Raw genomic sequence first — 15,190 nt, 5'->3', positions numbered from 1 at the left:
GCTACCTATCCACCCTGTCTATGCTCCTCAGTAGGTTAACTGTATGTATGTATTTATTAACTACAGGAACTGTGTATGTTAAATAAATGGTTCAGGGGCTGATTTGGCACAGTGGGCTAAATAGCTGGCTTGCCAGCAGAACAATGCCAGCAGTGCGGGTTCAATTCCCGTACCAGCCTCCCCAAACAAGCGCTGGAATGTGGCGACTAGGGGCTTTTCACAGTAACTTCATTGAAGCCTACTCGTGACAATAAGCGATTTTCATTTCATTTCAATCTAGGAGCTGTCTCTTTGCTTCAGTGATAGTGCACATGGATCTGTCCAACACTAAACTGACTCCCAGGTTTTGGTCATGTTTTCTCTTACGTCACTGTATGGCTGGTACTGTACTCAGACCCACCCTATGGGCGCGATTCTCTGCTCCCCACGCCGGGTGGGAGAATCTAGGAAGGGCCGGGAGACTCACGACACGCCGCCCTGGCACCCCCTGCGATTCTCCCTCCCCCCGCTCGCAGAATCGCCTCTCGCCATTTTTCACGGCGACCGGCGATTCTCCGGCCCGGATGGGCCAAGTGGCCTGACGTTCCTGACCTGTTCACGCCGGCGGCAACCACCCCATGTCGCTGCCGTCGTGAACATGGCGCCAAATCTTCGTTTGTGGCTTGTGGGGGGCGGAGAGGGGAGTGAGCACCATGGCCGTGCTCGGGAGGGGACCGGCCCGCGATCGGTGCCCACCGATCGTCAGGCCGGCGTCTCCAAGCGACGCACTCTTTCCCCTCCGCCGCCCTGCAAGATCAAGCCGCCACGTCGTGCGGGGCAGCGGAGGGGAAGATGGCAACCGCACATGCGTGGGTTGGAGCCGGCAGCCGTCATGACGCGCAGGCTGATGTCATTTAGGCGCTGCCGTCGCGTCATTCACGACGCCGAGATTTAAGGAGCACCGCTCCTAGCCCCCTGGGGGGGGTGTGAATAGGGTGCGAGGAGCGGCCTCCGAGGCCGTCATGTACTCGGCCGAGTTCACAACGGCCTTCCCGATGCCGCGCGGAGCCACATTTTTCTTATAGAATTCCACCGGGAACCCATCTGGCCCCGGCGCCTTCCCCACTTGCATCTGACCTATTCCCTTGACTAGCTCCTCTAGCCCTATTGGCGCCCCCAGCCCTTCTACCAGCCCCTCCTGGACCCTTGGGAACCTCAATTTGTTTAGGAAGTCCTCCATTCCCCCTCTCCTCGTCGGCGGCTCAGACCGATACAACTCCTTGTAAAAATCCCTGAAGACCCCGTTCACTTCTTGCCCCTTCTGCACTACCTTCCCGCCCCTCTCCTTCACTCCCCCAATCTCCCTAGCCGCATCTCGTTTGCGAAGCTGGTGTGCCAGCATCCTGCTCGCCTTTTCCCCATACTCATAGACCGCGCCCTGTGCCCTTCTCCACGGCGTCTCTGCCTTCCTGGTGGTCAGCAGGTCGAACTTGACCTGCAGGCTGCGCCGTTCTCCCAGCAGCCCCTCCTCTGGTGCCTCCGCATATCTCCTATCCACTTCCAATAGCTCCCCCACCAGCCTCTCCCTCTCCTGCCTCTCCTTTCTTTCTCTGTGCGCCCTTATGGAGATCAGCTCTCCCCTGATCACTGCCTTCAGGGCCTCCCAGACCATCCCCACCTGCACCTCACCCGTGTCATTCAAGTCCAGATAGCTCTCAATGCTCTTCCGGACCCTTTTACACACCTCGTCGTCCGCTAACAGCCCCACATCCAGCCGCCACAGCGGGCGCTGGTCCCGCGCCTCCCCCATTTCCACATCCACCCAATGCGGTGCATGATCAGAGATCGCAATGGCCGAGTACTCAGCTTCCCGTACCCTCGGGATCAGCCCCCTGCTCAACACGAAGAAATCGATTCTGGAGTACACTCTATGGACGTGGGAGAAAAAGGAATACTCCCTCGCCCTCGGCCTACCAAACCTCCATGGGTCTACTCCTCCCATCTGCTCCATGTACCCCCTCAGCACTTCTGCCGCTGCCGGCCTCCTATTGGTCCTTGAGCTCGATCTGTCTAGCCCGGGGTCCAGCACTGTGTTAAAGTCCCCCCCCATGATCAAGCCCCCTGCCTCCAGTCCCGGAATGAGGCCCAATAGGCGCCTCATAAAACCCGCGTCATCCCAGTTCGGGGCATATACGTTGACCATCACCACTTTCTCCCCCTGCAGCTTACCCTTCACCATCACATACCTACCCTCCTTATCCGCCACCACCTCCTCCGCCACGAACGACACCCTCTTTCCCACCAGAATCGCCACCCCCCCGGTTCTTTGCGTCCAATCCAGAGTGGAACACCTGTCCCACCCACCCCCTTCTCAGGCGAACCTGGTCCACTACCTTCAAATGGGTCTCCTGTAACATTGCTACATCAGCCTTCAGTCCCTTCAGGTGTGAGAATACCCTTGATCTCTTGACCGGCCCATTCAACCCCCTCACGTTCCAAGTGATCAGCCGGGTCGCGGGACGACCCGCCCCTTCCCCTGCCGATTAGCCATGTCCTGTTCCCTGCTCGCCCCGGGTCGACCCTCCCCTTCTGACCCGCTCCCCATGGCGATGTCCCCCTCCCCCCACCTCTCCAGTCCTCCACTTCCCGTTTCTGGTCTTTTCAGCAGCAACCCGGTGTCCCTCCCTAACCCCTCTCCCCCCCCCCCCCCCCCAGGCTAGGACCCCTCCTAGCCGCGATGTACCCTCCATCGTACTCCCGTAAGTCAGCTGGTTCACGCTGACCCGGCTGCTCCTGCCACACTCCGACTCCCCCCGGCTCGGGGGGGGGGCCTCCCCCCCCTTGCCACTCCTCCCTGGCCCCGCTCCAGCGCGGGAAAGGTCGCCATTGCTAGCCACGCCCCGCACTCCTCCCCTCCCCCCTCCTCTGCCCCGCGCGCGGGAAAACAGAGGAAAGCCCGCGCTTTCGCCCTGCCACACCCCACCCCGCCATCTTCAGTTCCACCCCCGTCCCCGTCCATGCCTGTAAAAGAACCCCCCCTAGGGGCCCATATCCCCGATCTGCTCTCCCCCCCGTCCCACCTCCCCAACTTAACATTATAAATAACAGATAAATAACAAATAACAATGTACTTAACAGTCGCCCTCTACCAAACAGCATAAATAACCATAAATAACCATGAATAACCACAATAACAATAACTAAGGGAAGTTGGCAAAGGGGAAAAAAACATCAGAAGAAAAACCACAGCAAGAGTTCAAAATCCAAACAAAGAATTCAGCTGAAAGTACCCGAGCGGCTACGGCCGCCAAGTATCCCCTGGGTCTAATTCGAGTCCAGTTTCTCTTCCTGTACAAAGGCCCACGCCTCCTCTGGGGACTCAAAATAGTGGTGTTGGTTCCTGTAGGTGACCCACAAGCGCGCTGGCTGCAGCATTCCGAACCTGATCCGGTTTGCATGTAGCACCGCCTTCGTCCGGTTGTACCGGGCCCGCCGCTTTGCCACCTCTGCACTCCAGTCCTGGTAGACCCTCACCGTCGAATTCTCCCACTTGCTGCTCCTTTCCCTCTTGGCCCACTCCAGCACTCTCTCACGGTCGCTGAGTCGCTGGAACCGCACCAGCACCGCCCTCGGGGGCTCATTTGCTCTTGGCCTCCTAGCCATGACCCTGTAGGCCTCTTCCAGCTCCAGGGGCGAAGGGACGGCCCCTGCCCCCATCAGGGAGCTCAGCATTTCTGCTACATATCCCGGGAGGTCTGACCCCTCCAGGCCTTCTGCCAGGCCCAAGATCCTCAGGTTCTTCCGCCTCATTCGGGTATCCAGCTCCTCAAAACGGCTCTGCCATTTCAGGTGGAGTGCCTCGTGCACCTCTACCTTTCCCACGAGGACCGTGGCCTCCTCCTCCCTCACAGTCATCTCCTGTTGCAGCTCCCGAATCGACGCCTCTTGGGTCGCCTGGGCTCCCATCAGCCTGGTGGTCGTCACATTCATTGACTCCAAGAGCTCCATTTTCAGCTCCGTAAAGAAGCGCAGGAGAGCGGCCTGCTGCTCCTCCGCCCATTTCCTCCATTCCTCGGGTGCGCCACCGGCCGCCATTTTGGTCTTCTTCCCCCGCTTTTTTTTGGGAGCTGCTGTTGCTTTCTTTACCACCCCACTCCGGGTACCGACCATAAAGTTGGTCTGGTTCTCTTCAGGGAGCCTTCCCCCACCGGGATTTGTCCTTACAGCGCCGTTGGGGCCCTCCAATCGGCCCGAAAACACCTTTGTAGCAGGAGCAGCCAAACGTGCGACTTAGCTGGTCATAGCCGCAACCGGAAGTCGGGAGCGGAGAATTCTGCCCTATATGTGCCAGACCTTTACTCTATTGTGATAAGAGTAGAAACAATTCGCTCTTTGAGTGGATCAATAGTTAGAGGTCGTTGATTGAAAATCTTTGGCAGAAGATATAGAGGAGTGTTGAGGAGAGATATTTTCATTCAAAGGGACTTGCTGGGATCTGCAATGTTCCACCTGAAAAAGGGGCGGAAGCTGATGCCATAAATAATTTCAAGTGGGACTTGGAGGTACACGAGGGATGAGGAACTTGTAGGGTTAGGGGCAAAAAAAGCAAGAATGTGGGCCTCAGCATAGCGAAGAGCCCGAACAGGCACATTGGGTTGAATGAATCCTCTGTGCTGTAAGCGTCCATGATTCAATTTTTACTAAACTTTGCTGCCAGAAGAAAACATTACTTATGGTTCCAGATGTTTTGATCCTATCTTTTCAGGGTGTAATATATATTTAAATCTACTATTTTTTTCAGATTTAGAGTACCCAATTATTTTGTTTCCAATTAAGGGGCTATCTTTTGGGTTGTGGGGGTGAGACAGACCCACGCAGACATGGGGAGAATGTGCATAAATCTATTATGCAGGCAGGATGTCCCAAGGCGAGACCATGCAGATGCTGCGACAATGGATGAATGGACATCACGCAACAATTACCAGGCAGGAATGTTCCCTTCCAGTCGGGGAACACTTCAGCAGTCAAGGGCATTCAGCCTCTGATCTTCGGGTAACCGAGGCGGCCTTCAGGACGCGCGACAACGCAGAATCGCCGAGCAGAAAGTGATAGCCAAGTTCCGCATGCATGAGTATGGTCTCAACCGGGACCTTGGATTCATGTCTCACTACATTCAGCCCCCACCATCTGGCATGGGCTTGCTAAATCTTACCGAATGTCCTGGCTTCAGACAATTCACACCTCTTTAACCTGTGATTATCCCTCTCTCCAGTCGTGCAATCTGGACCTGTAAAAACGTAATTACCTGCAAAGACTCGCACTCAAAGTATCATCTTGCATCATTGACTTGGTCTATATATGTGTTTGTGGAACCCACCTCTTCACTCACTTGATGAAGAAGCTGCGCTCTGAAAGCTAGTGATTCCAAATAAATCTGTTGGACTTTAACCTGGTGTTGTAAGACTTCTTACTGTGCAGACAAGTTGTGGAGGATGTTTGAGGAAGGCAATAGTGATATAAAATTCTATAGTTTGGTGTAAAACAGGCATACCTGCAGCCAAAAGTATGATTCATGCAAGGACCATGTGGTGTGATTAAGGACAATTTTAAGTTGCTCCTGACACTGATTTAGATAAGCTCTTTAAAGTCGGCAGCCAGTACTTTGCTGCAAAAATATCCCTGCTATGACTATTATTTAGTATAATCTTGTTTGGACAGGTATTGGTGACCTCAGGTTTTTTAAAAAGTGTCAATGTTGGCAAATCTAATGATGTGGAGATGCCGGCGTGATGCCCCATTCACCTGAAGAAGGAGCCGTGCTCCGAAAGCTCGTGTTTGAAACAAACCTGTTGGACTTTAACCTGGTGTTGTAAGACTTCTTACTGGGCAAATCTAATGGCACTTGTGTTTAGCTTCAGCCATTGTGCTCGGGAATGACAACTGTTTGACAGTTTCACTGTCTGTTGCTGAATAACCCCAGATTTCCCAACTTCTTAAAATATAATGCTTCAATTCTTGTTTTTCAGGTAGTATGCAAGGGTATTCCCATGAAAGGCAGGATGATCCACTCTCTTTCAGGCAGGAAGTCCTTTATTGCATATGGAACAAGCAGCCAGGTAACCTTTATGCATAAAAAAGCACCACACCATTCTATAGCACAGTAAGCGTTGCAGGTGATGTCTTGTATGTTTTCGGTGGGTGTTTTTCATAGATACAGCTAATAAGCTGCAAGATGAACTGGCTGAAGGCACTGACATAGAACATAGAACATTACAGCGCAGTACAGGCCCTTCGGCCCTCGATGTTGCACCGAGCTGTGAAACCACTCTAAAGTCCATCTACACTATTCCCTTATCATCCATATGTCTATCCAATGACCATTTGAATGCCTTTAGTGTTGGCGAGTCCACTACTGTTGCAGGCAGGGCATTCCACGCCCCTGCTACTCTCTGAGTAAAGGACCTACCTCTGACATCTGGACTATATCTATCTCCCCTCAATTTAAAGCTATGTCCCCTCGTGCTAGACATCACATGATACAGCATCATATACTTTCCACACAGCGAACATCAAATCAAGTAACATTCCTGAGGGGACTGTTTAGACTAAGAGGAGGAAAGACAAGATGGAATGTACAGCATGGATGAGGAGGAAGTGTTCAGAAGAGGCAGTTAGAGGGACATGCTCTATATCATCCTCCAATGCTGAGTTCCAGGATTAGTGCTTACAAAGGGGCAGCAGGGTAGCATGGTGGTTAGCATCAATGCTTCACAGCTCCAGGGTCCCAGGTTCGATTCCCGGCTGGGTCACTGTCTGTGTGGAGTCTGCACGTCCTCCCCCTGTGTGCGTGGGTTTCCTCCGGGTGCTCCGGTTTCCTCCCACAGTCCAAAGATGTGCAGGTTAGGTGGATTGGCCATGCTAAATTGCCCGTAGTGTCCTAATAAAAGTAAGGTTAAGGGGGGGGGGTTGTTGGGTTACGGGTATAGGGTGGATACGTGGGTTTGAGTAGGGTGATCATGGCTCGGCACAACATTGAGGGCCGAAGGGCCTGTTCTGTGCTGTACTGTTCTATGTTCTAAAGGGCTAGCTGTTTTCTGAGAACCATCAGTTCATAGAATCCTTTAGATTCTTTGTGAACAACTCTGCACAGTATGATGCCTGGTGTTGTAGAGCAGATTACTATCCAAAATAATCACAGAAGAACCAAGTATAGAACGATAGGCTATTAGCCAACGCATTGGGAGAGCACAGCCTCAGAGAAGGATCTTTGGAGCTGACTCTGCTTGGTTGAGAACTCAAGCAATACTTATAAATTGTAGGCAAGGCACGTTATCTGGTTCAGACTTCTGCATTCAACAAGTTTTTATATGTACACAAGGCAAAGTGAGTATTTTCCAGCCTTATCCTTCTGTGGCTCCATTCTAATCTCTTCCCTCGTTTGTAGGCACTATTAGTTGTGCCTGTGACTTTTAACAAGTTGCAGATCTTAAAAACAAGTTACGGAAAAACAAGTTACTGTACTGATATGGACCTTGCTAGTGTCAGTGTCCTTTGCCACATCAGCATGTTGCTGGGCAATGTCTTTACCCTGAGTGTAGAATTTTCTTTAACCTTTTGAAACACTATATAAGTTCAAAAAGCTTCTCAAAGATCCTTTCATAGATTATAATTATTGTTTGCCCTAATAAATCATTGTAATTAAACTGTATTCATTTTTTAAATATAAATTTAGAGTACCCAATTAATTTTTTCCAATTAAGGGGCAATTTAGCGTGGCCAATCCACCTAGCCTGCACATCTTTGGCTTGTGGGGACGAAATCCACACAAACACGGGGAGAATGTGCAAACTCCACACGGACAGTGACCCAGAGCCGGGAGCAAAGCTGGGACCTCGGCGCCGCCGTGCTGCCCTTAAACTGTATCCGTTTGTTCCCTTCTAACAGTTCCCTTCATTTCCTCTTGTCACCCCAACCCTCTGCTCCATAACACCTAGTATCTGTGAGGTGATTAATCACTGCATCTTCAGTGAAACTCTTGCTAAACAGGTTGCACTTCAGGGGCGATTATAAAAACCTTGAGCTCAGATTCTTGAATTTGGTCCTTTGTGGATCCAGTTAATTGGGTAACAGCCTGGACAGAATCCAAATGCTGGGCATCAGTTACCTCATTGCAACTCTGCAGTCTATCCCTGGCATTGAGAATGCCAAGAAGTGACTTCTGTTGTCGGTCATGGAGTGAGTGGTCGCACATTTGGTGGCTCCCGTTCAGGGTGGAAAAATCTGGCCCTTCCCTGTAGTAATCCACAGGAGGCAGGAGTTCCGTCACCACACCAATATTTATTTACAATAACGATATTACAGGAGCAGCTACAAACAGTGCTGCTAGCAGTCCAGTCAACTTAAGACTGCTCACAAAGCCTACACAGGTGATTATATGGGCCCCCTCAATGAGCTATCATTGAGGGAGCTCATACTCCAATTGGCCAACCAATAAAGCCAATTGGAGTTCATTACATTCCCCACTGCAGGAGCTCTTATTTATCTTCAAAATAAGAGTCACGGGTCCAGTTGATTGGAGGTGTTCAGAATACAACTTTATTGCTAAATATTCACTTTTGTACACTTGCATGAAAACTGAATTAAAACTTAGAAATGAAATATCAAACAATACATAAAAGGGTCCAACACCACCATAGCTTGCTGACATTGTGCCGTTGACAGGAGATCTTCTGCCAGGGTTGGGGAGTAGTGGGGAGTGGCCAGGAGGTGGGATGTGGGGTCAGGGTGGATGGACACGGAACACCATTGCCGCAGCCGGCAAGGCAGCCATGCAGCTACGCACACCGCTAACAGCCCACTTTGAACCTGGTGTCATGGGTCATATAGGTGTCCCCCAGGGCACGCCTGGGTGCCCTCTGACCCCAGGCGATCCATCAGCTGTATAGGTGCACTCCAGCACAGTCAGTGCCGTCGTTTTGGCTGGGATGAGTGTGTGTGGGGATTGTAATGTGTATGTGCGGCTGCAGTTTGTCAACCTCCCGAGTGTCAATCACTGACCCGGCAAATCCTGCACCATTTTTCATTGGAATTGATTGTGTTCACACGGCACCGGTGCTAACCCTTTAATAGTAGCCAAATTGGTGCAGGTGCGCGCCGATTTTTATGTCGTGAAAGTCCACGGATTCTCTGTTGACATCAACACTTGAATCCTCCCCAAAGTGCTTGCATTAACCTTGCTTTTGATACATTTTTATTACTAAATCTTTCTGTTGGTAGGCTATGATACTTTTAAAACATTACAAGGGACCTTTATGTACCTTTCTCTTCATATATAAAGTTCCTTCACAGCAACTCCTATTTTTTTTATCTGAATCACATTGATTATGGGTCACATTGACCTTGTGGATTCTGTCTATGCAATGAATTATAAAATATACTGCATCAATTCTTCAATGTCCCAAATAAATCAATGAAACAACCAGGAAATCAATGAATCGGTAATCTATCACCCACCTGCTTAGAGGCGTGTTTTGCTGGCGAATGGTGCAGAAGCATTGAAATATAGAATTGAATCCGTACAGTGCCAAAGGAAGCCATTCGGCCCATTGAGCCTGCACGACCCTCTGAAATAGTACTCCACCTAAGCCCACTTCCCTGCCCTATTCCTATACCCTTTAACCAAACCTACACATCCCTGGACACTAAGTAGCAATTTATCACCGCCAATCCACCTAAACTGCACATCTTTCGACTGTGGGAGGAAACGGGAGCACCAGGAAGAAAACCACACAGACACATGGAGAAAGTGCAAACTTCACACAGACAGTCACCGGAGGCCGGAATTGAATCTGGGTCCCTGGCGCTGTGAGGCAGCATTGCTAACCACTCTGCCACTGTGCTGCAATTCTCCTCTGGTGGGGCCGATTTATGGCTCGCCAGACAAGAAGTGTAACAATTAAGAGGCAGCAGCTTGAGAGGCTCATGCAGAAAGTAAGGAGGCATGGCATAGAGGGAAATTTGGCCGATTGGATCAGGAACTGGCTATCACTTAGAAGACAGAGGGTGGTGGTAGATGGTAAATTTTCATCCTGGAGCCCAGTCACCAGCGGTGTACTACAGGGATCAGTGCTGGGTCCTCTGCTGTTTGTGATCTTTATCAATGACTTGGATGATGGAGCTGAAGGTTGAGTTGTTAAATTTGCTGATGACACCAAGATTGGTGGAGTAGTGGATAATGTGGAGGGCTGTTGTAGGCTGCCAAGAGACATTGATAGGATGCAGAGCTGGGCTGAAAAGTGGCAGATGGAGTTTAATCTGATAAGTGTGAGGTGATTCATTTTGGTAGGACAAATTTGAATGCGGATTACAGGGTTAACGGTAGGGTTCTGAAGAATGTGGAGGAGCAGAGAGATCTCGGAGTTCATGTCCATAGATCTCTGAAAGTTGCCACCCAAGTGGATAGAGCCGTGAAGAAAGCCTATAGTGTGTTAGCATTTATTAACAGGGGGATTGTGTTTAAGAGCCGTGAGGTTATGTTGCAACTGTACAAGAGCTTGGTTAGACCACATTTGGATTATTGTGTGCAGTTCTGGTCACCTCATTATAGGAAGGATGTGGAAGCATTGGAAAGGGTGCAAAGGAGATTTACCAGGATGCTGCCTGGATTGGAGGGTAGGTTTTATGAGGAAAGGTTAAGGGAGCTAGGGCTTTTCTCATTGGAGTGAAGGAGGATGAGAGATGACTTAATTGAGGTGTATAAGATGATGAGAGGGATAGATAGAGTGGACGTTGAGCGACTTTTTCCTCGGGGTGGATGTAGCTGTTACAAGGGGGCATAACCATAATGTTCATGGTGGAAGAAATAGGAGGGATGTCAGAGGAAGGTTCTTTACTCAGAGAGTGGTTGGGGCTTGGAACGCACTCCCAGCTATGGTAGTGGAGTTTGACACTTTCGGAAATTTCAAGTGGTTATTGGATAGGCATATGGAGTGCACTAGAATGATTGGGAATAGGTTGATTTGATCTTAGTTTCAGACTAGTTCGACACAACATTGTGGGGGGGGGGGGGGGTGATGGGTGTTTTTTGGTTTGGTTACACATGGGGGATGGGTTGCATATGTGGGAAATGTTGCCAGGCACAGTTGGTTAAGGAGGGATGACACCGGACATCTTGGGGAGGGCCCAGGAGCTGTGAACGGGAGAAGCAGAGAGCATTGTGGGGGAAGGTAAGTGATATAAAAATCTTACCTCGGTATTCTGGGGGTTTCACTTCTGGGGAAGGTGAGTGATTCTCTTGATTCCCTGAAACTGACACGGGTTCAGACTCTGATTTGATTGGCTAACAGGGAAGCTGTGGTAAATTTGAAAATCCATTTATATTACCGGTCATAAAATGCTTTGAGGTAATAAGGAGAAATATAAAAAAAGTTAAATTAAAAAAACAAATTAAAAACTAATTAAATGAAATATAGATGGAGAATCAGGTGATGTGTTGTTCCTGCATGATGTGGGAGCTGGTGGACCCCATTGTGGCTCCTAGTGACCGGGGGCTGGATTCTCCTCTTGCCGACACCGAAATCGAGTTCGGCGAATGGCCGGGGAATCCAAGTTTCTGACCAAATCGGGGTGGGGGTGCCGCTTTTGCGATGCTCCACCCCCCCCCCCCCCTCCAAAGTGGCGTACTTGCAGTGTACACTGCACCAGGTATCGACGGCCTCAGGACATTGCCTGTGGCCCGCCCCCTGATGCTCCGCCCCTGACCGGCTGAGTTCCCGATGGCTTGGGTCTCTCATGGTCTCATCCGTCGGGAACTCAGCATGGCGGCTGCGGACTCAGTCCAGTACCAGCATAGTCGGGATCGGGCAAATCTGTAGGCAGGGGGCCATTATTCGGGGCTGGGGGCACTTTGGGAGAGTGGTGCGAGCCGGCCCAAGAGGGACACTATTTTGCGGGCAGGGTCCTCAGGCTGCGTCCACCATGTAGAACGACACAGCCGCTGCAGGATGCCACCATGCACATGCGTGTCCACGGACCCGGCAATTCTCCAGGGCATATCGGCAGCTAGAGCCGGGTGCTCTATGCTATCGGCCTGCTAGCCCCCAGCAAAACGAGGAGTCGGTGGCCGTTTTGTGACAGTTTTTCTGGTGTAAAACGCCACTGTTCCCACGCTGGCATTGGGGCATTGCCCCAGAGTCGGTGAATCCAACCCTATGTCTGTAGTAAGTGTTGGTTGCCTGAGGAACTCTGGCTCAGAGTTGATGAGCTGGATTCTGAGCTTTGGATCTTTGACACATCAGGGAGGGGAGAGTTACCCGGACACTGTGTTCCAGGAGGCAGTCACGCCCCTTAGATTAAATACCTTGGGTTGGATTCTCCTTTACTGAGGCTAAGTGACGATGCCAATGGAGGATCCTTAGTGTTTCATGACGGGAAAATCGGAGCGGACACTTCACCGATTTGGGTACCGGTGAGGGGCAAGCACCTGCGCCGCGTGAAACCACGGACTGCGTGGAAAACGGCCGGCAATTCGCCATGTCCCGGGCTGTTCATACGCAGGGCTGACAGGTTACAGCCGCCAACGCCTACACCCCCACTGGTCATGCCGGAAAACATGCGCCAGCTGTGTTGGACCACGTACCCACCCACTCTGACCCACAGACCACCTCATGGCCACCATTCCCCCCAGACCAATAGAAGCCCCCCAGCCAGCGGCACGGATCCCGGCAGAGTGTGGCGGCGCTGGACACTGTCCACAGCCGGCACGCCAGGCTCACGACCGCTGGGACTACACATGGCCCATGTCGTCGGGAAGTCGGCCCATTGGAGGTGGAGCATCGCGGGTGGGTCGGCTGATGATGCGCCAACAGCATTGCGACTATTTCCGATGATACCAATTTGGAGAGAACGGCGCGTGTTCCGATGATACCAATTTGGAGGGAGCGGAGCATCACCAACCGCCATCAAATCGACGCCTGCCCTGATTTTGGTGTCGGGAGCCATTCTCCGCCCAATCGGCGTTCACATTTCGCCTTCGGGCTACGGAGAATTCTGCCACTTGAATTCGGCCAGTGGTCAGGGACAGGAGGGTGTGACTATGAGTGAGGCAGGTAGAGGGATCCCGGAGGGAGGGTTGCAACTTGTCCAACTGGTTCGCGATTCTTGCTCCCTGTGTGGACAGGAACAGGGACTCCAGGGAGGATGATCAAACTGGCCACACCACCATGGTACAGGGAGCTGTTCAAGTGGGGGAGAAAAATGAAATGTAGCCCTATTTGGAGATAGCATAGTTAGGGGCATTGTTTTCTGTGACCAGGATCGAGAAGTGCAGACTCCGCAGAAACAATAACCCAAGCCAGAAATCAAACCTGGGACGCTGGGCCAGTGAAGCAACTGTGCTAACCACCATGTTGCCGTGCAACCCACGGTTGGAGAAGTAGTAATTGAAAACAAAGAAGTTGCAGAGGAACTGAACAGTTACTTTGCATCAGTCTTCATGGTGTCTTACCAGTGGGATGCAAGTGCTCCAGGAGAATCAGGGGGCAGAGGTGAGTGCAGTGACAATTACTAAGGAGAAGGTTCTAGGGAAACTGAAAGGTCTGAAGGTGGATAAGTCACCTGGACTAGACGGACTACACCCCAGGGTCTTAAAAGAGATAGCTGAGGAAATTGTGGAGGCATTGGTGATGATCTTTCAGGAATCACTGGAGGCAGGAAGGGTCCCAGAGAACTGGAAAGTTGCTCATGTAACACCACTGTTTAAGAAGGGAGGGAGGCAGAAGACGGGAAATTATAGGCCGGTTAGCCTGACTTCGGTCATTGGTAAGATTTTAGAGTCTGTTATTAAAGATGAGATCGCGAAGTACTTGGAAGTGCATGGTAAAGTAGGACTGAGTCAGCATGGCAGAGTTATTTGAGGAAGTATCAAGGAAGTTAGACAAAAGAAAACCAATGGACCTGTTTTATTTAGATTTCCAGAAGGCCTTTGACAAGATGCCGCATAGGAGACTGTTAAATAAGTTAACAGCCCATGGTGTTAAGGGTAAGATCCTGGCATGGATAGAAGATTGGCTGACTGGCAGAAGGCAGAGAGTGGGGATAAAGGGGTCTTTTTCAGGATGGCAGCTGGTGACTAGTGGTGTGCCTCAGGGGTCTGTGCTGGGACCACAACTTTTCACAACATACATTAACGATCTGGAAGAAGGAACTGAAGGCACTGTTGCTAAGTTTGCAGATAATAGAAAGATATGCAGAGGTAGTATTGAGAAAGCAAGGGGGTTGTAGTAGGACTTGGACAGGCTAGGAGAGTGGGCAGAGAAGTGGCAGATGGAATACAATGTGGAAAAGTGTGAGGTTATGCACTTTGGAAGGAGGAATGGAGGCACAGACTATTTTCTAAACAGGAAAATGCATAGGATATCTGAAGCACAAAGGGACTTGGGAGTCCTGGTTCAAGATTCTCTTAAGGTTACCATGCAGGTTCATTTGGCAGTGAGGAAGGCAAATGCAATGTTAGCATTCATGTCGAGAGAGATAGAATAAAAGTGCAGGGATGTACTTCTGGGGCTGTATAAGACTCTGGTCAAAACACACTTGGCGTATTGTGAGCAGTTTTGGGCCCCATATCGGCACGGTAGCACAGTGGTAGCATTGTTGCTTCACAGCGCCAGGGTCCCCAGCTCGATTCCTGGCTTGGGTCACTGTCTGTGCGGAGTCTGCACATTCTCCCTGTGTCTGCGTGGGTTTCCTCCGGGTGCTCCGATTTCCTCCCACAGGTCCCGAAAGACGTGCTTGTTAGGTAATTTGGACATTCTGAATTCTCCTTCTGTATACCCGAACAAGTGCTAGAATGTGGCTACTAGGGGCTTTTCACAGTAATTTCATTGCAGTTTTAATGTAAGCCTGCTTGTGACAATAAAGACTATTATTATCTAAGGAAGGATGTGCTGGCCTTGGAAAGGGTTCCGAAGAGGTTCACAAGAATGATCCCTGGAATGAAGAGCTTGTCGTATGAGGAACAGATGAGGACTCTGGGTCAGTACTCATTGGAATTTAGAAGGATGAAGGGGGAATCTTATGGAACTTACAAGATACTGTGTGGCCTGGATAGAGTGGATGTGGAGAGGATGTTTCCACTTGTAGGAAAAACTAGAACCAGAGGGTAAACCTCAGACTAAAGGGACGATCTTTTAAACCAGGGATGAGGAGGGTTTAC

The 15,190-nt window shown here is 50.7% G+C and overlaps 1 protein-coding gene across 3 annotated transcripts in view; it reads left to right on the top strand.

The window, feature by feature from the left end:
* Positions 1–15,190, top strand: part of LOC119974801 (kynurenine 3-monooxygenase) — a 102,565-nt gene that overhangs the window by 29,065 nt on the left and 58,310 nt on the right. For all 3 annotated transcript variants that reach the window (XM_038814084.1, XM_038814069.1, XM_038814076.1), the window contains exon 4: positions 6,006–6,095. In XM_038814084.1, the coding sequence (XP_038670012.1) occupies positions 6,006–6,095 (90 nt within the window). The remainder of the gene's footprint in view (positions 1–6,005; positions 6,096–15,190) is intronic.

Source organism: Scyliorhinus canicula, chromosome 1 (genome assembly GCF_902713615.1).
Source record: "Scyliorhinus canicula chromosome 1, sScyCan1.1, whole genome shotgun sequence".
Taxonomy (NCBI): domain Eukaryota; kingdom Metazoa; phylum Chordata; class Chondrichthyes; order Carcharhiniformes; family Scyliorhinidae; genus Scyliorhinus; species Scyliorhinus canicula.
Note: the sequence above shows the minus strand (reverse complement) of the source record. Positions and strands in the feature narration are given on the sequence as shown.